The sequence below is a fragment of the Hirundo rustica genome, chromosome 3, assembly GCF_015227805.2.
Source record: "Hirundo rustica isolate bHirRus1 chromosome 3, bHirRus1.pri.v3, whole genome shotgun sequence".
NCBI classification, from domain to species: Eukaryota; Metazoa; Chordata; class Aves; order Passeriformes; family Hirundinidae; genus Hirundo; species Hirundo rustica.
This window is the reverse complement of record NC_053452.1, coordinates 57678596-57705822: the sequence shown is the minus strand read 5'-3', so window position 1 is coordinate 57705822 and position 27227 is coordinate 57678596. Positions and strand designations below refer to the sequence as shown.

The 27227-nt window shown below is 39.6% G+C and overlaps 1 protein-coding gene across 1 annotated transcript in view; it reads left to right on the top strand.

The window, feature by feature from the left end:
- MTHFD1L (methylenetetrahydrofolate dehydrogenase (NADP+ dependent) 1 like) overlaps window positions 1–27227 on the top strand; it is a 145781-nt gene that overhangs the window by 4267 nt on the left and 114287 nt on the right. The window contains exons 4-10 of the mRNA XM_040059706.2: window positions 755–879; window positions 1983–2083; window positions 2976–3100; window positions 10297–10408; window positions 15093–15172; window positions 15867–15964; window positions 19773–19946. Coding sequence (XP_039915640.1) covers window positions 755–879; window positions 1983–2083; window positions 2976–3100; window positions 10297–10408; window positions 15093–15172; window positions 15867–15964; window positions 19773–19946 — 815 coding nt within the window. The remainder of the gene's footprint in view (window positions 1–754; window positions 880–1982; window positions 2084–2975; window positions 3101–10296; window positions 10409–15092; window positions 15173–15866; window positions 15965–19772; window positions 19947–27227) is intronic.

The window sequence follows — 27227 nt, the reverse complement described above, 5'->3', positions numbered from 1 at the left end:
TTGAGAAGGAAAATTGGTAACCATGTATGACAAACAACTGACAGAACAAGACGACCCAGTCTTAAGCTGCACCATGGAAAATATAGGTTGGATATAAGGAAAAAGTATTTTACAGAAAGAGTGGATGGAGTGGTCTGCCCAGGGAGGTGGTGGAGTCACCGTCCCTGGATGTGTTTGAAAAAGACTGCATGTGGCACTTGATGCCATTGAGGTGTTAGGGCATGGGTTGCACCCAATGATCTTGAAGGTCTCTTCCAACCTGGTGATTCTGTGTGTGATCTGTGTATGTGATATGCTGGTTTAATAAAATGAGTTTTTTCTTGTATAATTGTTCTTTCAAGTGTTACAACTTTTTGTCCCTGTATTGGGACATGATCTGGTCCTTTTTGGTTTTGCACTATGTATTAACTAAGGTGTCCCGTTTCTAAAAGCATCTTCTGAAGCCATTAGAGTGACGAGCTTTTGCTGAGGTTTGGAGTGGTGAAACACAAACTGATTTTGGCTGCATAATGTCACATAATATGTGTTTACTTTGCAAGATGTTTAGAATAGAGTCAGGGTGGCTTAATTTGGTAAGCCACTGATAATAAACTGAGGTTATTATTAGAGCAGGTTATTGCTTTTTCGTTTAGAATTTGCAGTAATAAGCAATGTAGCCATAAATAATTGGAAAAAAGTTACAGGTTTTACCTCATTCTAATCAGATTCTCCTTTTATCTGTTGTTCTGATCTTTAATGCTTTTTATTATCCTAGATTGTCAGTGAAATCTTGAGACTTAATGAGGATCCTAACGTGCAGGGCCTTGCTCTTGACCTCCCAGAAAGCTTATATAGCAACAAGGTATTAAATGCTGTGAAACCAGAGAAGGATGTGGATGGGTAAGTGGAGCGCTGAGAAATAATATTAGCAGGCACAAGCCTGATGGCTCTGTAAAATCAGTTTTCCCCTGTGCTTTTCATTAATGGATTCCTCAGTCAATGTGTCTAGCTGTGCTATTGAGCAGTGATAAAAGATGCCTCTGAATCAATGGGAAGTCTTTTGCTGAAGTAATTTTGGTCATCATCTTTTTATTTTTTACATAATGTATATTCAGGGCATAGTTCTTTCAAACAAATAAAAAACAAAGTCTTGATTTATTGGTGATGCTTAAGGTATTTCAGTACTTCAGTAATACAAGTGGTATTCACAAAGTACTGAACTTTCACAAGGGATTGATGGAAAAATTGCAGAGAAGGTTTTAACTTCCTTACAGCACTCTCTAGTGGTGAGAGAGTAAGCTACAATAGTTTGGACCCGTTAGCAGTGATTTCCAATCAGTGTTGAGTTCTACTGCTCTCTGAAGAGACCGCTGGTGTAATTTAGGTTTCTGAGTTCCCATTTTGCTGCTCTTGCAGCCTTCCTGCTCTTAGCTGCAGGTTATTACCATTTTTTTTTTTTTTTTAATCCCACTCTTTTTTTCAAGTTAGGAAAAAAAAAAATCTAAAAATCCATCAAGTTAGCTATCTTTCCATTACGTAGTGTACTGGAGGTTGTCAGAGAATGGAAAATTTGGAGCATCCTTCTGTATGAGAGAGAATGGAGTGCAGTGTGGAAGCACCTGGGTTGCCCCCTCCTAAGCCAGCTTGGCCCTGGCAGCTCTGGTCTGGTCTTGCTGCAGCCACTGAAGTGTTTGGGGCTCAGTGTGCTGTGGGTAGCCCATGGTGACAAGTAAAGAGCTGCCTGTGTATTGTGGGATTGTGTTACCCATTCTAGCTCAGATCCCTCTCCTGGCCTCTCTTGAGGCTCAGTGTTTGTCTAACTGGGGTGTGGGATGATACAAATTAGCTGCAGTACATGACTATCAAAGGATTTGCTTTTGTGAGAGATGTTTGCTCTTGGGATTAGCTCTTAGCCGTGTTACAAGCATTGCTGGGGATTTATGTTACACAAACTTTTTTTTTTTTTTTTTTTTTTTTAAATTGCCATATTTTTTCCACTGCAGATTATCCAGTGTAAACCTAGGACGCTTGGTACATGGTGATGTCTACGACTGTCTAGTTCCTCCTACAGTGGGTGCTGTGATGGAGCTTCTTGAAGATATAGGTGAGTCCTTCTATCATCATTAATTACATTCATTTTAGCCGAACTATTTTATTCAGTTTTCATCCTGACTAGCAGCCAAATATAATCTGACCTTGTTGTGTTTTCTATTTTGTGTTGCTTTTCCACCTGACATGTATTTGTCTTCTGCTAGTGGGGAAGACTCCTCCTGCTCAGTGGCATCTGAATGCTGTATTTGTAGAGACGGGTCTCAGTTCTACAGATTTGGGGTATTAAGCAGGGAGGGGTTAGCTGCCATCAGCAGATTTAATTTCAGTGAAGGCACACAAGACATGTGAGTCTTCCAAACAGAAAATACAGGCATCACTTGGGGATTTCGCTTGACTGTTTTGATTAGTGTAAGCAGTTGGAGAAACCCAGGTTTGCCTATAAATTGCTGCTGGGCAAATCTTTTGGTTTGGATTGGATTGTGTCAGTGCTGACACTGAAATGGCAGATGCAAACAGGCAGGTTTACTGTGTGTGAAGACACTGTTTGTTTAAGGCAGTGTTTCAGAAGTTGTCTCTCTTACAGTGGTTCATAACTGTTGAAGCAAGGATTTCTGTAGCAGAACTGTAAACAGGAGGTTAAATGTAACAAACACGAGTGAAAGGATTTGTACAAAATACCAGAAAGCCAGAACAGTATTTGCTTACTAGAATTTAGAGAGTCACCAGGAAACTCCTTAAGATCTGTGGTCGGGCTCCAGAAGAGCTGCCCGTGCTGGCACAGCTGCTGTGCTTGTGCAGGCACGCGGCGCTGTCCTGGTCTGAGCTCCTTTGCAGCCCCTTCTGCAGTGCTGCAGCCGTGGGTGGGCTGGGGGGAGCCCCACGCAGCTGCTGGTGCTTGTGCCCTGCCCTGGGGGCGGCTGAATGACTTCCCTTGTGTCGCACAGGTGGGAAGAAGGTGCTGCTGGTGGGAGCGCGCGGGGCGGAGGGTGCTGCCCTGCAGAGCGTGCTGCGGCGCCAGGGAGCCGCCGTCCTCAGCTGCCACTGGAAAGCCCCACAGCTGCAGAGTGAGGTGAGCGCTCTGCTGCCTGCCTGGGCTCGTCCTGCATCCCCACTATCTGCTCATCCCTCTCTGCTGTCCACCTGGCAGTGCTGTCCTTCGCTGCCGTTTCCAGGAGGGGACACTCCTCATTGCAGTCACAGGTGGCATTGGGGTTGCCAGTAGCCAGTGTGGGTTTAGGGTCTTTTCTCCTTCCTGCTTGCTCAGAAATGGTTCAAACACTGGCCTCTACCAGAATATTACATGTAACAGCAGTTGCTCTAACTTCATTATTTTCCACCGAGGGCTGTGGGAGAAGGAATCCAACAAATGTTTTAGCTCTTCCTTTGCTTTCTGTCTGTGCAAGGCAAATGCCCTCTTTTTTTCCTCGTCCTTTGTTACTGTCATCTGCGTGAAATTACTTCCACTGGATTGGTGTCCTAAAAGTTTGCAAGTGTTGATGCTCTTGGGACAAAGAAATTCCCAATCTTTATCTTTGAGCAGAACTGTAAAAGGATTCAAAGAATTTTCAGAGCCTTAAACTGAAGGATTTGCAGCGTCTCCCTGGCTGCTTTTTGCAGAGCTTTTGGACACGACTTAGAAGTTGGTATGACTTCCTGGGAGACTTCCCGGTTTGTTCCTTAGTCCCAGATTTCACAGAACTCTGCAGCTGGGGTTGCACTGTCTCTGGGCCGTGTGCAGCAGGGCTCAGGCTGTCCGTAGGAGCGCAGGGGACTGCAGGGCCTGGCTTGCAGGTCGGGACTGAGGTGCTGGGGACAGCTCTTGTGTGGGACAGCTCTTGTGTGGGACAGCTCTTTCTTGTGTGGGACAGCCCGTGCCACAGGGTGGCAGCCAAGGCAAAACCATGGTGTCCAACCTCCGGGCTGCCGAGGCGCGGACAGGAGGAGGAAACGAATTGGAGCAGCTGTGATAGAAAGTTCTCTGGCAAACCCGTGTTTTCACAGCTGTGGATGTTTTTGTCAGGCTTGTCTCAGCTCTGGGCTTTTTAAGTGACTGACAGCACTTAGGAAACATATGGCTCTCTGGGAGATGGAGTGCTGTGAACTTGATCCTTGCCGTGTCTCATTCCTCAGTTATTTCTCATTGCTTGGGGTTGTGCTAGAGGACTGCTCTGGGCTGGATGGGGTGGGTGACAGGGTGGCCAGAGGTGTTTCCACTGGTTCACAGCAAAAAATCTGGATTGGGCCCAGAGCTGCTTGTGCAGTGCTGTCAATAGCTGGAGAGAATTCTGTTTCCTTCCATCCAGATGCTTTCCCATAATCATGCTTTGCTTTTTGGCGTTCCCCGTAGCTTACCTCTTGGAGCAGGCCTCTGACGGGAAACAGAATGGGAGGCCTGAGTTTGAGGCTTTATGCACTTCAGTCTTCCCTGGTTCAGTTTAACTTTCAGCAGTAAAAGAGTTTGTACTTTGCCTGTGGGACTACGCAGCAGAGCCCAGGGGAGACCTACCTTCCTCTTCCTCACCTGTGAGCCTGGAGCAGCATGTCACCAGTAATCCCAGAGCTGTGCTGATCCTGTCTGGATGTCACTCGGAGAGTTAACTCTAGCTCCTTGATAAAATCCAATGCATGCAGAGAAAACTATCCTTGCTCATATTCCCACAAGCTGGAGAGTCAGAAACTGAGCACGAGTCTCTAACCAAACAATGAAGTGCTGTGGCAACCTGTATTTGTACTACAGTGTTGTAAGATAACATGATTATAGAATTTATATTCTTCTGCTTGTTTAAAATGCTGATTTTGAAAAGCAGCTTTAATGTTTACCAGGTTTATTCTCTTGAATTTTTTGTTATTTGAATTTCAAATAAGAAAACGTGTTAGTCGATGTTTAAGTTTTTCAAAGACTTGAAAGAATCAATTCATGTTTTATTTTTCGTGCACAATGCACTAACTTTTCCTTTCTCTGAATGGGACACCTCTACAGTGACAGTTTGTGTGCTGTTGTTTAACCTGTGGTAGCATAAGAACTTCACTTAGGAAGTGAGGAATAAACTTAGAAGGAGTAGGATTTTTTCACTGGGATGCATTTGTTTTGCAGTATATAACAGGAAAAGAGGATTTTATCTTAGGGGTAGGGGAACATTATTTGTTGTATTCTATTGGCCAGGCTTATTTGCATTGAAGCACTAACCCTGACCTTAACAATGTAATGCCTTTCTGAAGTGGTTACTACATTACCTTAGACTAGCTCTGCTGATTTGTTCTTCTTTTTTAAATGGACAGCATAACAACAAGTGTTTCCTTTAGAAATTCTTTTAATTTAAATGAGTTACACAACACTAAGTTTGTAAGTTTTTGGATAAGGTTTTGTATTGCTATGGAGTTGTTATTGCTTCTTTTACTTGTGCACTTTTGCAAAAATATTTTGAAAAAGATCAAGAGGAAGTATGTTTTAGTCCATCTTAGGAAAAGTTTAAAAATACAGGGGTAACTCTCCTAACAAACAGCATAATGCCATCTTCCATCTAACTTAGTGTGCTCCTTTAAAGTAAGTATGTTCTGTCTTATGGCAGCAGAAAGGAATAAAATAAATAATGGTGCATTTTCATTTCATTGCTTTGATCTGAAATAATGGACATGGTTTCAATGTTCTTTTCCCTCCCTACTTCATGTTTTGTTGAGAAGATTATTAATATTTCTTTCTGTTGCATTTTGGATTTGCTTGACTTCAGTTCTCATGGCACAGCTGAGCCACGTCCTTCAGAACTGTTGAGCTTCCTGGGTTTTCAAATAATTCACAAATACAAGAAAGCATTTTAGAAGGCTCTGGCATATCTGTGCAAAGTTGTCATGAAGAAATACTGTTCTTTTTGCATTGATATGTTCAATGTAAAAAAAGTTACAAAGTGAGAGATAAAGACAAGTATCTTAGAGGAAATACTTAAGATGTTATCATTCTGTTAAGCTTTGTGTAGCTCTTCAAAGCACATTCACAGCATTGTGCCTGAAGAATGACCTCCTGACATACTTCTAGTGACATACTTTTGAGCCCTTGTAATTTTAAAATGGGACTCCCCAAAAGTCAATTCAGTATTACATGTAAAGAATGGGAACTGATATGTTTAATCCTTTATTATGTCAGAATGATGTTTTCTAATTTGAATGGAGGTTATCAAGTAGATTCATATTGAAAAAAAAATGGATTATTTTCTTGCCAAAATATGGGTAATACTTAGTACCTATAAGAAAACAGTATTTTGTTTTGCTCATCTAAATTCAATCAGTCATTATTTCAGCACATCATCTTTAATGTAGTCTGTGTGTGAACCACATTGTGCCTATTTTAGGAGATCTGCTATCTCACAATTTTATTGTAAAAGAAGTGAGAAATGGTCTGTCTAGGTATAATTAGGAATAGAAAAGTTGTTTGCAAAAGAGAGGTTAAGAAGTATGAAAGTGGTTCAGCTGGAGTGCTGAATGGGAGTTTCCTTTTCAGGTGGAAAAATAGCTTATTTTGGCCAAAGTGTGCTTTTCCTTAGAGCCAACACTTGAGGTTCAAACTTTTAGACATCTCTTAGGTATTTGCTGTCCTAGTTTTGCTGTCTTGGTAAGACCAAGACTCTTGTTATGGACAGAAAAATACATTTTTTGTATTGTAAGCATGAAAGAATGGGAGACCAGGCACATGGATGAGGAGAGGAGAGGAGAGGAGAGGAGAGGAGAGGAGAGGAGAGGAGAGGAGAGCTGCAAGAGCATTTCTAATGATGATGATGTAGACACTTCAGCATCTTATGCACATCATCTCTTTTCCTTGTAATTTTCTCCCCTTGTCTGTAAGGTAGAGGAGCAGTTGCTAAAGCATGGATCATAGTGGCAGGCTTGAGACCTCAGCAGGGGTGTGGCCTTGATTGTCACATGCACTGTGTAGGGCAAGTGCATTCAGGGTGATGTGGCAGGGAAAACTGGAAGAGACCGTGTAGTTAGAACATGCCTTGATGGAAAAAGTACCTGAAACTAGTCATTGACTTAAAAAAACTTCAAGATTTCAGAAAGCAATTAGAATTACTGTGGTTAAAGTGGAACCTGATCTATAAATTGATGTGCAAAGAGACTTTTTTCATAAAGAGAGTTGTGAAAAAACTTTTAATCAGATTCCTATTCCTCATCGCATCTCTTCAGTTTTGTATGGCCCAGGACTCTGAGGGCTTTTACATTTCAATTTTTAATTTTAATTTTTATTTTGTTTGATCATGCATTTAAAAACGGCTTTTGTAGCAGTCCGTTTTAACTATGGAAAAGTGAAAATTTTATGCAAGCTTCACAGCAAAATGGAGTTTCAGTGATCTGTAATATACAGCTACTTTGTGCCATTATCATTTAATACTTGGCTGGAAAGTCTGTATTGTTGTTTTAACATTTGGTGTGCTGTCTTGGGAATGGGTGGTGCTTCTTAATCTGCTTCAACTTAAATCTTGGTGGAGGGGATCATATTTTGTTATGAGGTAAGGTTGCAGATTATTTATTGGCACAGCTCTTCCCAACTGAAAAAATATTTGCCGGTGAGAAGGCAGGATACTACTGGACTGTTGGCTTACTTTGTCTCCAGCCTGTTGCCTAGTACATTAAGGAGGGTTTGGCCTGATGCTTGTCATTCCTTCCTCTAGCCAGCCTGATGGAATGGAGCCTTGCTGTCCAGGAAGCATGAGGCAGGCAGCCACATGTTCTCTCTCATGGGTATCTCCTTGACCTTCTGGCTCCGGCTGCCTGCAGCATCTGGTTCCTGTCAGATGTGTCCTCTGTGTCCTCTGTCCAGGGACTGTGGTGCATTTGCCGAGGGAGGCTAAATGCAATTATTTCATAGGACTTTTCCATCTCTCACATCTGTGATCTGTTTCTGATGCAGGAGTTGACCCTGAACACACATCCCAAGGCTTGCTTCTTGCTTTAGTGATTAAACAGGCAGTCAAGAAGGTAGAACATGGCAAGACAGAAAAATCTAAAAGTGAAGGAGGCTTGGGCACAACTTTTTGCAAGTGAAACTAAAATTCCCAGATGGAGATCACATAAATCTCTTCCAAGGATACCCATAATTCTGTACACAAGTATTTTGCTTTCAGTGGACTTGCTCTCTGAGTTTCCGGATATACATTTTAAAAATAGTCACAGGGGGAAAAAAGTTCTCTGAAATGTTTGTGATATGTATTTTTTATTGACTCTGCAAGAACTTTTTCAATAGTTGCACATAAAATATTGTTTTCTTTGTGAAATAAGGGAAAGGAAATCACACCGGGGAAGGCTATGAGAGATCAGTTTGTCTTTAACTTGTGGTACAACTCTTTGCTGCCATGTGATGCAACTTTTTCATGAAAGAGGTGGGGCAGGGCAATGAGATGAAAGATCCAGCTGGTTTTCTGCTAAAATTTATGGGTATATGTGATGTTAGCTATCCGAACCAGTGTTAATGTTGGCTACAAAAATAATTGTGTTCAGCTGTTAAAAACATTTTTCAACATTAGGGTCGGTAGTCATAGAGATGAATATTTGGTTCCATCAGTTGTGTTCTGACATTACAGTTACATTGAATCAATTCTGTCATAAGTATGTTGGCTGAACATTCATCAGAATTATTACTTGTTGCATACAGCTCTCAACTTGTTCATCAATTCACGATGCTAAGCGGTGTGCAAAGCTCTTAGTCCTTGTCCCAGAGGCTTTGCATGGAAAGGCATCTTGACTTACGGTCAATGATTTATAACTGCTGGAATATGAATTATTTTTTCCTTGCAAAAAAAAAGTAACTGAGAAGAATCACAGTTTTTATCTGCGCTGATGTTGACTTACAGCAGAGATTTCCTTCTTTTGCAGGGCAAAATGTGCCTTCAGCACGGTATTCTTGGTACATGAGGCATTACAGCACCTTTTTATCTGGATTCCCTTGCAGATTTCTCAGTATCATTTGACCTGACATTGGTCAATCATTATGACTTTTGTGGCCTTCTAGGAGTGGCATGTAAGCTGATATTTGCACCAGGCTCAGGAGTGTGACCAGTTTGAATGAGGCTGAATGACTGTGCACTGGCAATCACAGGAGTGTTGCTGGACATGTGACTGAAGCCTGAATCAACTCATTGCATTAGTCATTTGTCAAGCAAGGGAATCTTCTCCCACACTTCTGGCTTTGTTTCCACATGGGGATCTCTTAAGGAGGGTTGGTCCATCCTTGTATCCTCGGAGGGGAAGATGGAGTTTTTTTAGTTTTCTGCCTTTTCCGCAGCAGTTATGTGCTTCTCCCCTCCTGGATGCTCAGCTGTGCCAAAGACCTGCTATCCTGACAAGATTTGTAGCTATTCTTTCTTGGCAAGAGTGTTGGGCAGGGTTGTGTCAGAGCACTTTTGGCCAAAAAAGAAGCTGGAACGCTTGTCAGTCACAAATCAATTCATAGAGTGGCTCACTGAGTTTGTGACACTTGGAATTAATTTGCATTTATCCAAAATATTACCAAAACTGCTGTATTTCTGAAATAATTTTTACAGTCAGGCTTGAGGCAATGCAGTGTCTGTTTTGCTTTTTTAGTGTATCTTGATATGTCTGCCTCTGGTGCTGTCCCTTATCTCGTGGTGATTCTAATAACTGGTAAAGGGCCCTGTTTCAGAGGAAATAGGAAAAAAGGCACTTACGTCTTTGATTACAAGGATCTTCGTAGTAACCATTTTTGCTCCAACATCTGCCAGGTTGAGCTAAATCAGGGGCAGTGGTTAGCCAACATGAACAGAGAAGGAAAAAAGGTGCTTTAATTGGTATTCAAAGGCACTGATCTTCGCAGAAGGGGTCATCCTGCATTCCTGTCAGCTGGCCTTGTTTTCTACTGTCAGACAATCTGACTGCACTCTTTATAAGTGCCCATTTACTGTCTTTCAACCCTTCTTTTTCTTAAGTTGCTCCGAGTTATTTTGGACTTCAGGACAATGGTAAACCTTTTTATTTGGGAGGATATAATCCCCATTAAATATTGATACTTACTTTGACCTTACTCCCCTGATCTCACAATTTGTTTACTTAACTTAATTTTAAATGCTATTCTTAAGTTTCGTGGCAGGCAAGAATCAAACTATCGGTTTGGACCTTCCTTTTTTGTTCTTGTCATCTGTAGAAGCTTTGCCCAAAAGGCTATTGCTGTATGAGTCTGAATATTTTTAAGATGCATATTCAAGTATGTATTTCTAAGATTAAACACTTGTTTTCTTGCTGGGCGTGTTTTGGTCTCCCTAGCTCCGTCACGCAGACGCGGTGGTGTTCGGCAGTACGAAACCGGATGATGTTCCTGTGAGCTGGGTAAAGCCTGGGGCCACCATTATCAATTGTGCTCATGGTCTTCTGTCAGGTAAGAGATGATGAAAGGTAGGAGATCTTGCAAGTGATGTACAGTGAGCCTTTGAGATGTGTGTAGCATCTAGGTGACAACACAGTGTGGTGAAAAGCTGCGTCTGTGGGAGGGCCTTTAAAGGTGTGTGTACAGGGCGTGTGTGCACCTTCCTCTGATGTATAAATAGGGAAAAGGTGTTAGGAGAGAGAAGAAAGCTGAAACAGGTTCTTCATACCAGGATGATTAGATAAGCGATGACCCAATGGATTCAGAGAGTTCAGAGGGAAGGCTTTTGGGTCATCAGATGAGCTATTACATAGTGCTGTTCTGTAAAAACAGTTTTATTGTTTTGTTTTATCCTTTGACTTTCACGGACTCATTTGGAATATGGGAAAAAGAGGAGAAGGGAAGAAATATCAGCTGCAAAGTGCTGTGGAACGGTTTGCAGAAAGTGGTGCAGGGGGGAGTACAGAAATCATGTGTAGTTAAGAAGAGGCAGATTGTCTCCTGCAGTAATTATTCCTACAAAAAAGGGTTTGGATTCATCTCCTTCCCTAACTTGTTGTGGAGGGTGTATGAGTTGAATGATTTCTCAGTTGAAAAAAATGTTACAGAATTTTCTTGGGAATAAAATTAAGAAATCTTCCCAGAAGTTATTGTTAAAATAACATGTAGTAATAATAATAACATGTAATTTTACATCTCCTGTAAAATTTCTTAAAATTCTGTGAAGATCTCTAGATATTTTCTATATTTTTGGTGTGTATATGAGTTTGACTGCTCAGCATCCCAGTGAGATTATGCTGCAAATAAATAGGAAAATGAGGAAGTACATGGATAGCACGACTGGTTAGTCTGAGGTTTTTTTAAAAATCTTATCACGAGTTTACTAGATTGACATCTATTGATACAAAAATGGGCGTAAAGCTGAGAAAACTTAATTGCATGAGTTTTAAACTAGGGATATTCCCTGAGGGCAAATTAAGCAGACACTCCATGCTGAGTTAATGCAAGATCAGACTCATAATAAAGCATCTGCTCTTTCCATGCAAAGTGTGGCCTTAGCAATAGATTTCTTTCCTCATCCTTCATTATATCCTCTTGACTTGAACAGACACTGCAGGTGTTGAGATCTGGGTTATTATTCACTTGATTGTCTGAAGGCATTTGGACATTCGTTGCCTACCTCCTGAAGCAGATCTCTGATCCTACTGAGGCTCTCAAGGGTAGAGACCGAGCCTTATCCCTTCCTGGTGTTGCACAAGTTGTCCAAAAAGAATGCACATCTTCTTTTTCCTGGCTAGTGACTAGGAGACTCCTCACGTCTCTAATGCCCGTTTATTTCCCCTGGGGATTTTGGATTGTAGGATATAGGGATGTAATTGTTAGGTGTCTGTAGGGCAGAGCTTGGCACACAGGTCTCTTCAGCAGGTTCCCAGCTTACCAGTGTGACACAGCCTTGCATGGAGGAGGAATGGAGGAGAAAGAGGAAGGAACAGAGAAGAGAGGGAGTGGTGGTACAGCAGTCATAGCTATAAATAAATAAATTAAAAGGAATCTCCCCTCCTCATTTTAATCTTGTAAGTAAAAATCTCTTATGTGACAGACTTGGGCTGGTTCTGACAGGGTGGGATAAGCCAGTCCATGCAGCCTGAGTGGGCACTGGGAGTGACTGGACTCTCCCAGCACTGTGTACTGCCTGGTGCAAGTCCCACTTTCAGACACCTAATCCTCTCCATTGCTAAGGGAGTCTGAGCCTGCACAGACCTAAGAGTTACACAGTATAACTGCATGCTACATCTTGAGACTTAAATATCTTCATGTCTTAGTAGCTTAGTAGATAATACTAGTGTTTCCCTTCTCTGGAAGAGTGTTATTAGAAAAACTGCATTACGTACCACGGTAACATTCATTCCTAATGCAGGAAATGTAAGATTTGGCATAAGCATATACATTTCTTTGCATTTTTCAAGTTGTAGTAATGCTCTCTGTTAAGTGCTGCATTTTTTTTCGGAAAGGCAGCATGAGATTTTTATCAAGGTAATTTAAATAGAACTTATCTACCAAACGTCTATCTGTCAGTATGGTTATGCTTTTGAGATTGTCAGAACTTTGGAGAAACTTCAAAATTACAGCAGAAATGCATGTTACCAGCTGTTGGTCTCAGGGCTCACTAGAGAGGTACATGAAACACAGGTGTCTTGACAGGAAGAATACGCTTAGTTTGCTTGCAAGATGTTTGTGGAAAGCCCATTGTGGAGTAGTTGTGACCTTGGAGAAACAACTGAATCTTATAACTGACTCTTGACTTCCATGGAATCTGGCTGAGGTGCTTGGAAATTGTTCTGGATTTTTTCTTGCTTTAGAAACGTCCAACTTAACATCTGTGGGGTCGCAGGAGCTAAATGAAGCCTGAAAGCAATAATGGTCATGAAGTAACTTTTGTTCTTGCTAGATGGTGGCTAGATTTCCAACTTGTGTGGGTGTACATGTCATCTAACACACTCACATGTTTTAAAAGCACTCAGAATTTGCAAGGACATTGCTGAATTGGGGAAATGTAATGTTTTAAATCAGGAGAGTAAAGTGCTCACTCCAAAGTGACAGTTCTTTTTCAAGGTGGTTTTTTTTTTTTATTAAAGATTTTTAAATTATCACAATTTTAAAACATTCTGCAATTTTCTAGCAGTGCAACATCCTGCTTCTGTTGCTCTGATAATCTTGGAATCAGGTGAGTACTGGTAGTGTCTTGTAGGAATATACTTTATACGTAAATGTATGGAAATGAAAATAACTTTCTGAACAAAACCTCAGGATGCCAGAATTATCTGGGATTTGATGTCCAGCTCCTTTGGAGTTACTTGAAAGCTGAAGCCCACATGGTTTAGTGGGAAATTCAACCATTTTCCCCACCTCTTTTCTATTCTAAACTGCCTGAACAGACAGACACACCTGATAGCAGCTCTCACTCATCTGCACCATAGGTTACGAGTCAGAGGAGGGAGCGCAATGTCTGAAGTTCATCTGATCTGATCATAGTCCGAAGCAGAGAGTGCTATTCCAGCTTCCATCTGGAAAATTTTTCCTGAGAGAGCTGTTGCAATCCTGTGATTGTCTTGCTTACTCCTTGCGTGCATGACTTTCACCTCTAGTTTCACCTTCACCCCTGTAAAAGCCTGATTAGTCATTTGTGGGGTGACTGTGTAGCATAGGCAGCCTGAGAGAAATAGTTTATTGAAGGGAAATGTCTAATTCTAATATGTATTTACACACATGCTAGCTCTGCCCTGATAAAAATAGTCATATTAAGCCAAATAACATAAAAAGTCAGAATGTTTCTGTAAAGCGCAGCTGTCTGAATGGGGATTTTAAACTTCGTTCCTCCTACTTCATTTGTCTGTTTGGCAGCTCTCCCAGCCTGGTCTCAAAGCAAAAGTCAGCTTATGACTGTAATAGACTATTCCAGTAAGAGTCCTCTATCTAAATCTAAAGCTGAGCATCTTCAGAAGAAATTATTGGGGGTTTGCTTGTTTGTTTTAATTTCAAGTGTTAATGCAAGTTAACACAAGTTAATTAGAGTTTAATCTGAGGACTGTTGCCTTCAGCTTGGTTAGCTTTGTCACTGACGTGTAGATGCCTGCTGGTGGGAGAGTTTGAGGAAGGGTCAGGAGACACATGGAATGAGGCTGAGGGTGTCTGCAGAGGGGGTCTCTTGCTCTCTCAGTGACGGGTGTGTGAGAGTGGGCTGTAGCTGCCACCCTGACTCCAGTCTGAGTGTTCTGTGCCCTGCTGCTCTGGGACCCTTGTTGAGAGGGGTGATTCTGCAAGGAAACGTGAGCCTTCTATGACCAGTAGAGAAGGAATGAACCGAGCAAGGGCTTGACCAGGTCAGGGTTTGCACTTCAGTTCCCCCATGACAGAAAGGTTAAAGCTGTCAGTGTACAGTTGTTATTTTTTTATTACAATTACGTCTACGCCCTTCACAATGTGGCTACGGCCTTCATATGTCCACAGAGACTAGGATGTGAATTTTGGAGAAATTGTGTCTAGATAAAAGTCAATGAGCAGCAATGAAAGAACAAGCCAGAAGAAGGATTACAGCAAAATGACAAAATATGTTTAGTTGGGGTAGCTAATGTATGATTATTATTTCATATATTGCCAGTAGAAACAATTATAACTGTCTCTGAAGTTGAGGTCACTCTGAATTGTGTAGACTCTCCAGAATACCTACTTTTAATATCTCACTGATGAAGATAACTGTTGCTATTCAAAAAAATTTGCATATACTGTTTCCAAATTATAGTAATCCTGTATAGTATTTGTGATCATTTCATTGTTCTCACTCACTGTAATGTGTGTGTCGAAGAGAAGATAGTCTTTACCATGCTGATTTAGGTGTTCTGTTTAAGAATGTGTGTAGCTTTTCAAAAACAGCTGTGTGAAATTTTTTTCATGTGGATTTGTGTAATATGTTTCAGAGCATACAGTTACTCTGATTTTCATACTATATTCATCATTCTGGGTGACTTCATTTGAAATATTAAAGGAGAAATTATAATTTGCTATAATTTTGTCAGTAATATTGTTAAATTTCAAGTCGACATTCAGAATTTTTTTTATTTGGGCGTAACTTTCTAATACACATTCTCCCACTCACAAAAGATTTGTGATTTATTAGTGCAATACTTATATTTTTCAGATAAACACAACGATGGTCAGCAGAACAACCCAGCTGCTGAAAAGACTGTTGGTTCTCTTGCAGTAGCAATGAGAATGCAGGTTAGTGTACCTTTCAATGTTGTGGACTTGTTGCTCTTTCTGTAAGTTGCAGAAATTAGTTATACAATGAATATTTTAACTTTTGTTTTGCTCTTTTGAACATCTTACCTGACTTCCATTTTAATGGCAACTCTTAATCAGATAGAGTGATACCTATTAGATTTGATTAGAGAAAGGTAAATTAAAAGTCAGATATCTCATAATTCTTGTAAAGCTTGGCAGAAGCACTTGTGTCAATAGGCTAATGTCACTCACTCTGGTAAGATTGTGAAGATTAATTGTATCTGTCTGCATTTTTGCATTATGATGGATAGAGTCCAAAAGTTTGTTATTTAATTTAGGAAGCAGCGTGAGCTGGTCAATGAACAATCAGTATCTTCCATTATTTTTAAGGTGAGACAGAAGAATAAGAATTCTCCATCTTACCAGAATAAAATCTCCAACTGCCTAATTAGAGACTCTTCTCTGCCACTTATGTGTTAATGGAGTTGTTTCTTTTTGAAATGTGGTCAAACAATAGAAAAGTGACTCTTACTTTGTCCTAAAACCATGAAATGGGAAAATTTTTAAGTTTGGGTGGTTTTTGTTAGCCTTTGCCATAGAAGTTATTACAACATACTCTAGAGATTGTTTGAAGTTAGCATTCAGCATTTATGATGCAGCTGTTGTGTCCGGTTTTCTTGTTTAAAACCAGAACATGGTAAAAAACATGGAGCGATGGATCAAGTCCCAGCAGTACAGGAAATGGGACCTCCACTGCTTGAAACTGCAACCCCTCTCCCCAGTGCCCAGGTAATAAGTGCTATTAATGAAAACAGAATGAAAAATATTTTAAAAAAGAGTAACAAGTGTGACAACCTTCTAATTGATTTTCAATCTTATGTGGACTATATGTTGTGCCATTCTCTTGCATGCTTCATTGTGACTGTGTGCTTCTGTTTGCTATCAATTTTTACTTTGATAATAAGCATTGGAGCCAAGCTTTATTTAATGAAGATCTAAAGCTGGAAGGTTTCATTGACAAAGAGAGGAGAAGCCTTGTGCAACACCAACAGAAATACAAAAGATGAGAAGTTCCTAATGGCTAAACCCTGATGTAGGAAGGTGTTTAGTTAAGGCTCAGTAATTTCAATGGCATTTGAGTTTGTATTTATTTTCTTCCCTCAGTAGAAGTACTTTCTTCTGCATTAGACTTTTAAATTCCTGTGTGGGTGTGAAAAGCAGGAAGCATATTTATTCTCATAGCCAAAATCTTTTCAATCAGTTCCTGTCATTCACTTCCCAAGGCCCCTGTCTGGGCCTTGGGGATTTCAGGTCTGCCTTGGCACGATTGCTGACATCTCTGACACTTAAAGCAGCCGGAGCTCTTTACTGTGCCAAAGTGCTTTGCTGTGTCTTGGTTGTGTTGGGTGACACAGAGAGGAACCAATGGCTTGAAAGTGAGGAAAACGTCAACATTTTTTTGTGCTTATTAATATGCCTGCTTCTGCAGATGCTGAAGGAGCCTCACACCAGAAGAAAGTCAGGGAGAGTTGGAACTGCATATTCTGGAGGATAGGAGGATCTTATCAATGTGTCTAAATACAATGCAAAATAATACAAAGAGGGACAAGGCAGGCTCTTTTCAGTGGAGCCCAGTGACAAAACCATAGGCAGTGATCATAAACTGAAACCAGGGAAGCTTCATTTGAACATCAGGAAATACTCCTTCACTGGGAAGGTGACCGAACTTTGACAGATTGTGCAGGGTGATTGTGGAGTGTCCATCCTAAGAAATATTCAGAAGCCACCTGGACACAGGCAACTAACTAGCTCTACAAGCCCCTGCGTGAGCAGGGGGGTTGGACCAGGTGACTTCCAGAAGTCAACCAACCTCAACCACTCTGTGATTCTGTAATTCTGATTCCTACTGGTGTCTTTTTGGAAAGCTGTTACAAGATGTTGTATTTTCTAAGCATTTAAATTTACTTTTCACTGTCTCTTACAACAGTTTAATGGGAATGGTCACAAATTTAAACCAGAGGTGCCAAAAGAATGAGTTTTCTCTTATAACCAGGGGCACAAGGGGGCAGAAATGCTTGAGTTTTTTCTGGGCAAGCATGTAACATTTCTAGAATTGAAGCCTAAAAAATATCCTTAAATAATACAATTAAAAGTTAAAGTATGCAGTGTCATGAGTGTGATAGTAAAAAAAAAAACTTTCATAAAAGGTATTCCCAACCCTCTCTATGACATTGTGTATTTACTACATAAATAATTACATAATTAATAAATAATGGTGCATATATATACACACCATAATATAATATGTATAGTATATATATTATAATTAGTAATAGGACTTGCCCTTATCTGCTAACTCTATAGCTTTGTCTTTTTTCTTTTAAATGTAAAGAAATTTCAGATGGAAAGCATCCTATAATAAAATGTAAGCTTACAGTAATACACCATGTTGTGTGGAAACAGATGGAGTTTTCATTGAAATTGAGTCAAAGCTGCTTAAGCACTAAAACTAAGAACATCTGCTTTTTTGAATTCTGTGAGATCTGGGTTGAAGTATTTCCAAATATATTGGAAATTGAATGGAAAATGTTCTTACAGTATGCAGTTAAAAAAAAAGTCAGGTGGGTAGATGTAGAGCCTTCCTCCATCTTTTAAATTTTTTTTGCGTTTCATAAAGTATCACTTAGCATTGTCAGTGATGGACTTCTTGCTTAGCAGTTTTCAATCATGCAGTTTTGCACATCTCCTGCTATACTGAATAACATAACATATTGAATAATTCTGGTATTTCCAATACAGAAAATATATTGTCAGACTAAAAGAGTCAGCTACAAATACAGACTTCTAAAGTCCAGGTATAACCAAACCTCTCATTTCCTGTGTTTTAGGAAAATATATTTAGTAGGAGGAAAAAATACGCAAATTAACTTTGTCATTTTAGTCTACATCTTTCTCCTTTTGCTAAATGCATCAATTAGTTTAATAAGAGAATAGTCACCCTGAAAATTTTCCTTTCTTAGATCTTTAAGGTACCGCACTACCATCAACTTAGCAAGAATTTTTTGGGACTTCAATTGTTTATATACAGTAAGTTCTGAGTGAAAACTTCAGATGGTCTTTGCCATGTGATGTTTGTACGCCACTCCATCTTGTGTTCTCATTAAATTTTTATGGCTAGTTGTGTTTGAAGTCACACATAAGAAGCCAAAGGTATATCTATCCTTCTATGAAAGAGGATATTCTTAGAATGTTTTTGAAAGAAAGCAGGTTCAAGTTAGTGATTGAGTAACTCCTTGTCATGTAGTACTGAATTATGTCATTATTTGGGTGGATGGTTTCTGGGTGACACTTAGCTGCTGCAGGGTGCAAAAGGGGGATACTTAATGACTATAAATGGTTAATGGAGCCAGCTTAAGATTTTCTCAAAGAATTGCAAGCAATTAAGTTGGCACAGGCTGATCATTTGCTGGTGGATGCAGAATGGCCGAAGTCTGTGCACAGAGCTGAGATCTGGTAGTAGTTTTATGTTCACTGGTGGATGTTTAAGGTCTTGGAGGATGTTTGAAAGTTCAGCTTGAGCATGAGCTTTCATGCCATTGCCAGATTCTATCTTTAAAATACTGTGATCAATTGAAACTACAAGAAGAGATTTAGCATGGTCAGGCTGAAAGTAATTTTTAAAGTTGTTTTTGTGGTAATGTGAGCAATTCAAAGCCAAGGAGACAGCTCTTCACATCCTGTGTGCCAGCCCCTGGGCTTCCATGCTGCAGGAGCTTACAGCTGCTACATGCTTATGTGGACATAATAGGCAACTAGGTCAAGCTCACAAATGAAAAATCCATGATGGAGTATTAAATCCAAAGACCTCAGGTTGTCCAGGTCAGGAATTGTAGATACAGTAGTGTCCCCTACAGCCACATCCCCTCAGGGAGTATGTGCTTGCCTCAGCTGCTGCTCACCCTTGCTGGAGGTAGTCCGTAAGCTCACTGGATGTCTTGGCTGAGCCCTGTGCTTTAGACTCACACTCTGTGGCCATTCTTAGTTTAGCTGTGTTTTAGAAGGGCGTGAATTGGTCTTCAAGTGCTTTGTTTCCTTTGGTGCCCTCATGGGGGGAAAGCGTTGTTGGCGCTGCCCTCGGATGAAAGGCGCTGCATGCGCAAGCCTTGGGTTTAGCGAATGTGTTTGTGTGACTGTTGGCCAAGGAATGCATGCACTTTTTAGTAAATTGTATGTGCTGAAATATGCTGTAAGGGAGGAGAACAAAAGGGAAAAACAAACCCAGAAACATCCATTCCAGTGGGACATGCTTCAGTATCCAGCAGACACGTTTCTAGCTTGATATGAAAGCATTACGTAATATTTGGAATCTGATTAAACGAGACCTCTCTGTGAAATTGTAACAATTAACAAACACTGTACGTGATTTTCAATGTTATATTAGGTGTTAGTTAATATTTAGGTTTGGTTAATAAAATGTGAGAGAGAGTTGAAAAATACAATTACTCCATTGTTGGATTATTTGCTGTTGTTTTGTGCTCTGTCGTCGACCACCTAAGCCGAGAGAAATCTCCTGGCCCTTATTTGTTTTCTTTTCCAGTGATATTGAGATTTCCCGAGCACAGACTCCAAAAGCTGTTGATGTACTTGCCAAGGAGATAGGATTGCTTACAGATGAAATTGAGATCTATGGCCAAACCAAAGCCAAAGTACGTTTGTCCCTGCTGGAAAGGTTAAAGGATCAACCAGATGGAAAATATGTTCTAGTTGCTGGGTAAGAATGCTATGTAATGTCATTAGTGTCGGCTGTTCCCACTCTTATTCATATAAACATGCAACTTACATCTTTTTTATACTCTGCACAAATAAGAATCTTGAATGTTTTCATCTGTATGTCTCTCTCTTCTGAAAGTGAGCAGGTTTTGAACTTTTTTGAAGTAACACAGCTTTTCTTCCAAACTTATTACTGAAATAAAGTATATTTTATAAAAGGTAGTTTGTTCTATGAGTCTGTGAAATGTTGGTGAGAGGAGTTTCACTTACTGTTTTATCAGAATTTTAAATGTTTAACTTGGATATTTAAGGCTGCTTGTATTGTGGCTGCTTATAAACAAACTTTAACAGAAGCTACATGCTAATCTGTTGATATTAACAATAAATACTTTTTTTATTGGAGAACAGATTACAAAGTTTAAAAAGACATGTTTTTTCTCTGAAATGTAGACATGTCTCCAGGCAGGCTTATCCTGCTTGCTTTTCCCACGATTACAGCAAATGCAATGCTCAGCAGGAATTATGCACTTCTCTTCTAAAGAGCTTCAGGTTTTTCTTGCATTCGGTGTCACAAGCTTTTCATTTACCTTGTTTACTAAGTGGAAACTTCTACTTGTGAGCAAACACGTGAAGGTTTTCATTAATATTTAAATTGCAGCGTGTTCTTTTTCGGTTGCTTCCTTTTAAGTAAAAGCACTGAGGTTTAAAATGGGGTTTTGGCTGATCCCGAAGGAGAAGGCTGTTGTTAACTGCCTCAATCTACTAGCCTCACCTTGGCTAGTGTTTCTCAAACTGTGTGCTTTGCTGCCTTCCTCTGGGAACAACCTGGATTTCTGGCACCGTCTTGGGATGGAGCTGTTGTGGACTCAGAGACTCGATGTCAAAAAAGTGAGGCAGGCAAGATATGAAGCTTTCCTCAAAGCTATGTGATAGAAGTCAAGCATTGAAGATATACCTGGAAGATGCTGGAGTAGTTAAGAGGAGTAAATAATAGCTGGTTGAGCTTGGTTTCCTTTGGCAGAGTTTTATTTCGGTTGGGGGTTTTTTTGTGGCATTGGAGAAAGAAAAACAGGTTCGGCATTTGACTGAATTTGAAGGAAGTTGATGCCATGTAGTTTCATGCTTGTGATGGCAACAGCATCAGATGGTCACCATGCTGCGCACCAATCTAGACCTTCCCAGCAACAAAGGTCTCACAGAGGAAGAGGTTATTTGTAGATATCTGGAGGTGCAAAGATAGCAAGTTGCAAAGCCCCATTCAGGTGGATTTTAGTTGTGCCAGACTGCATGCAACAGGGCTTACATTTCTTCACACTGCTTTGTCTCCCGTTCTCCTTCAAAGAGGGTATCTCAAGCAGTTGTCACAGAAAGAAGTGCATTTACATGTGCAAGAAATGCAGAAGTTTTGATCAGCAAGATAAAAAGCTGGCAAAAAGTAGAAAAATGTATCCTCTTTTAAGTTTACATAAAAATGTACCAATACAGAATGGTGTTTCAGAAGCAAACTGCTGGGTTTGGTACCTACCTAACCTGATGATGCAGTGTGTTGCTATTTGTAACATCTCTGAAGTCATTGTATCTTGTGGAGTTAGGGGTTAAAGCCGCATCTGCTGCGAGAGGAGTGCCTGGGGAAGGTGCTACAATAGTGGGAACATTCTCTTCTGAGAGAGTTCAAAGCCTGATTTTGAAATATAGTACATATAAAATATACATATAATGTGTGTTTATATGCTCTCAGCTGCTCTCCTTTGCTGAAATGGCTGTAGCAGATGACAATGATTTTAAGAAAAGCAGAGAACTCTGTCTGATGGGGAAATGTTCAATGCAATGAAAATCAAGTATCACTGAAGTGTGGAAATTGGGGAGTGAAATAGTACCCTCATTTGCCTTCATTCTCTCCCTTGCCAAGGCAAGGTCAACCAGAACCTGCCATTTGGATTATGTTTGTTCACAATAATCAAAGATATTTAAAAATTCTTTTAGAATGATGCAGTATAGGTCTTCAGAATAAATTTTCAGTGCTTCAGAGGAAACATTTAAGAGATATGCTTATACTTACTGTTCTGGTGGAAATATTTGTAATGTATGATGGGAACTTATCATGTGTGAAAAGAGTGTAAAGTGTATGTATATGTGTGTATTCAAGAAACTGCAAAAACCTCCAACTTCCATCCATGATGCAGCCAGCAGCATTTGTACCTTTAACTGCACATTCAAATTTAAATGTTTCACAAAGTCTAGGAATTTATAAATATTTGCTGCAAATGCACGTCTAGTTTATTCCTGGTATACTAAAGACCAAACTTCTTGTTCTGAACAGCACAGTGCAACTGAAATGTACCTTTTTATCTCTGAGGATAGTTGTATTCGTACCTCTTTTAAAAGTTGCTAACTGCAAAGTCTTTTTTGTTCTTTCTAAATGCAAACAAATATGGCTAAGTGTCTCATTCAATGTAAACTTTGTATGCTGAAACACTGCAGTTTGATTAACAGATCATGATACCCGAAAATGGGATGAGGACTTTATTTCTTCATAATTTCCATTTACTTCTGTATGGAGAGCATTCTTCTTTTTTTTTTTTTTTTTTTTTCCCTCCTCCCTTTTCATTCTTGCTTTTTTATTTTCTGTGTCTGTGTTTCTTTTGTCTGTTTGACTTGCTATGGGGCTTGTGTTAAGACACTGTGGGGGCAGAGCCACAAGTTATCATGGAGTAATTGGTTCTTGGGCATCAGCTGCCTGTAAACAGGAATTTAGGGCGCTAAATAATACGTTGCAGGATCTGTTAACTCGAACTGCCTCCACTCATTGCCAGCTGAGAGCTTGAAAGTGAGTGTAGCTTGTGCTTGACCTAGGAGCTAAGTTTAGGGTCCAGGGTAACCTAATCATGCATTCAAGCATGTAGATGGCATATTCACAGACACAACATGAAATTACAGCTGCAGTTTGTTAGAATAGATGTCTATGTGTGTGTATGTTTCAGCATCTTGTTTCTAAATGCTCCAGTGCTGTGGCTTTTAGTGAATAACTCTGGAAACTTGTTCACTTCAAAAATGCAAGATGAGGAAGAATAAAAAGTGGGAAAATTATGAAATACAATGGTGCTTTTAACAAGAAGTGTGTTGGCTTTTGAATACTGGAAATTTGAAATCAGTACTTTTCTCCTAACATTAATAGATTGTTCTGTGATGAGCTACCTTTTTAGTAAGTTAAAAATGGAGGAAAACAAAAATGGATTGTATTTCTTTTTACTGTGTCTCTTGGGCTGCTAGGTGCTTAAAAGCTAAGCAAAAAGCAAAACAAAAGTTAGAGGCAAGATACAGGGAAGGATAAGAGGGGAAAATACCCCTGTCTTGATGCCCTGAATTTTCTGACAGTCCAAAGTAAAGTCATAGTTGAGACAGTTGTCATGTATTGCTCATGTCATTACACATGTACCTAGGTGGGAACTCAGTTGCCCATGGCCTCTGTAGCCTGGCTTCACAGGTTTCCATGTGGATCACAGGAATTATGGACTCATTAAAACATTTGAATCTGCTGATACCTATGAGTTGAACGTAGGAGATTTGGAAGAGAATTGTCACACATTCAATAAAGTTCTTGTTGGAGTCACAGTGGCTGGTGTAGCTGTGAGGAGGTTACAGCTGGTGCAGTGTATGTCTCCCTGTTTGTTTATTTTCTCTTTGGGAGACCTCATGTAGCTTTCCCACAGAAACAGCTCTGCTGTAAGCTAACGTGATGTATAACAAACAAACAAAAAGTCTGCGTATTCTTATCTTTGTTTTGATATACATAAAGAGAGAAGGCTTTCCAATGGTATGGAAAACTTACTTTGCCAAGGAGCTGATGACTGCTTGGTAGGTGGCAAAGTTTAAGGCAGAAAATTATTGTGGGATTTCTGTGTTTTGATTGAAAACATACTAAAGAAATTTGAAGAATAATGCAAATGGCTGTTAAAGTCTCTTGAAGTTCATTAAAATTCATTGCATTTTAAAGGAGGTTTTCCCTCAATTTGCATAAGGTTAAATCACAGCATTGCACAATTGAGCTGAAGTTAGCCATTCGCAGTTGTAATTTTATATCCATGTGAGCAAGTGACCTAAGCTGCAGGAGTGTAGGCTCAGTAGTGTAGCCAGCAAAAACAGCTCAGTGTCCACAAAACAGCTTAAGTGGATTATTTTATTTGTAAAACCCAATCAAAGTAGAGCAGGTACAAAAGTGAAGATATTTAAAATAAGCTTTCGAAGGAAAATTAGTGGAATAGAATTTTCATTTCAGGTGCCTCTTTTTTTTTTTTTTTTTTTTTTTTTTTTTTTTTTCTTTCTTTTCTTTTCTTTTCTTTTAACTAATGTTTAAAGCTGAGATTTTGGTAACTGCTGAAACCAATAACGAACTGTTTAGCTCTTTAGATTTCCTGCCAGTTTAATCAGTGAGCAGTGGTGTGTTCTCTCTTTGCTTTCTGGAAAAAGGTCTATCTCATAGAAAACTCCCAGTGCTTTCTAGTTCATGTTACATAGTCATTTTAAGATAGGCCAGTCGAGTTACCAGAGCATTTTAGTAACGTGACACTTGACTGTGTGTTGCTTTCTTCTGTGACAGACAGATATTGTTCTTTATGCTACCAACCTGCATTCTGGTTCTGCATTTGTCAATTGCAGTTTCCTTTCCTTTGCTGGATAGGCGGCTGCATCTTTGGTTTTGCTGGTTTCATAAGAGTTGTAGAGTCGTGGCTGTGCGTGTCAGACCAGCCACCTGCCACGTTTTGAGCTGAACCAAGTAAATAACAAGGGGTGGTGTCTCTGAATTCTCTGGAGTGTGAACCTCATGTGTCTGATGCTCAAGAATAGAGGTAGCCACCAACAGGATGCCCTGCAAATGCACTTTTTTCTGTTAGTGCAGCCATTGTATGCACTGAGGTTTTGGGTCTGTGGAAAGTTCTTTACTGGTAACTTCCAGTAAACAATTTTAGATGTGGAGAGTCACAGTAGAATGCTTTCCTTTTGGGTGTTTCATTATTGTTTTTTCTTTTTGTTTTGTTGTTATTACTTTTGAATAATTGGTAGCTTCAAGAGCTGTACCTTGTTAAGTCTTTGAATGCAGTAATGCCTCAGGATTACTGATATATTCCTTAAAACTGTTTTTAATGCACAGGAATAAGAGGATCAAGTAAATGAGATTAGGGCAATAGACAAAAGTGAATGAGATAGTAGGAGAACAAGGGGTAAAGAGAAACCATGCTAAGAATTATTTGAATGGGTTTGGGGAAACCAGTGTTAGAAAAGTAGTCAGAAGGTGAAACTGGTAGTAAAAGTGAGTTAACCTGGCTGTGGTGCTCTAAAAGAAACACATTTGTACAAAAGTAAGGATCCTGGGACAAAAAGGAGGTGAGAAAAAGAGTGGTGAGAAAAAAGGAATCTATCCTTGTGGCAATGTAAAACCCTGAGTGCTCCCTGTCCTGACAATGTAGAGATTAAAAGTATCCTTTCTTCTAGGAACTGCAAACTTGAAAGTAAAAGAAATGGAGTAGTGTCTGTGCTCTTGCAGTAGTTCAGAAGGAAATAAGAAGGCCTAGTATGGATTAAAAAACTACAGGGACCAGAACTGCTTTTGAGAGTAGATAAAGGATATGCTCTAAGTCTCCCATCTTTTTTTTTTTTTTTTTTTTTTTTGGCTCCACATAGATACTTTGCTAGAATTCTGTGAATTCCTTTTTCAAAGAAGTGCCATTCTAGGATGATTAAATAGTCTGAATAGTAAGTTATTGATGATGTTTTAGAATGTGATGGTTGGTGAACACAGTATTTTAAAATGTGGGAGAAAATTGCTAAAATCCAAGTAAGTGGCCCATGGTCACATAGGAGTAATTTAGAGCAAAGAATTCAGGGAATCTCTTATAGACGTGCCTAACCCCATTGATTTCACTGAAATTTTAGTTAAAAGACTACTTTTCTGAACTGTAGCTTTTGGTTTTTGGTTTGTTTTTTTGTTTTTGCTAGAATAATTTAAAGATGTTAATTTGACTTGCTTCCAGACTGCCCAAATTTTTCCAGACATATCTATCCAGGGCAACTTTTTTAAAGTAAAAGCCAAGGTTCTGATGATGCTGTAAAAGATTTGTGAAAAGTTAATGTTTTTCATCTATTTTCTTTTGTGGGACGAAGAAGTGCTTTTGCCAGTCTGTGAACTGACTGAACTAATCTGATTCTTACAATTACACTAATGTTTTTGTGTCATTTGAATTGTGGTCTGAAGATAGCAATATCTTGGAAAAATTACTAGTTAGGGAAGGAAATGTTTCTAATTAGAGCTCGTTGTTTGAGCTCAAATTTTGAAGAGGTCACAGGATAAGGATTCCCCTTTGACTAGGATCTATGTGCATGGATGTATTTCCTTGGGAATGAACATCGGTTCTTAACATCAGCTTCACTAAAGTACTTCTCTGCAAGTAGAAAAGGCACCAAAGATAGGAATGGTTACACTTTGCCAAAAAAGAAGATTTGTGTGAGAGTGGTATGGGGGCTTTCTTCTTTTGCCAATCAGAAAAAGAAATGCTGTGCCTCAAAAGAATCATTGAAGTGCGTTTTGGAGCCATGAGATGTGTTCATACTGCAAGAAAGAAAAGCAGAAAGAGAAGAAAAACCCTAGCACCCCCACACACACTTTTAACATGGATCACAAAAAAATGTGCTGATGGTGAAAGTAGGGAGGTGATTATTTAAACTGAGATGTCTCTCATTCACTGAAGGCTGATGAAGTTTTCTTCTTGCAAAATCAGCTGTCATTGTCCCTTTATTAAAGGGGCAAGAATAGAGTCTCCTCTAGGGACTCTAGAGGAGTAGAGTAGACTGGAGGTTAGATTCTCTGGTTCGAGTTTGGAGGTGTTTTTAAAATTCTGTCCTGTTTCAGTCATGGTCTAAATACGGGAGCCATAGCGTGAGGCTTTTGCGCTTTTGTATGGACTATGATTGTCATTGTCCCCTATTGCCCTTAAATCTCTGAAACAAAAATGCACGATAAATCATGTTCAATTGAACATGAATTTTGAATTATAGTGAATTCACACTATATGAATGTATGTATATTCATATAGTGTGAATATATATATTCACATATATAGTGAATTTTGTGTCCTGTTTTAGTTATAAAGCAGTTGATCTGTCATTGTCGAGAGTTTTGGTGATATGGAAGCTGAGAGGCATAGTTGAGTTCTAAAGCGAAAGTGTTGGTTATTTAACATAGAATATTCTATTATTTCATTCAAAGAGCAGTGGGAATAAAAGATCT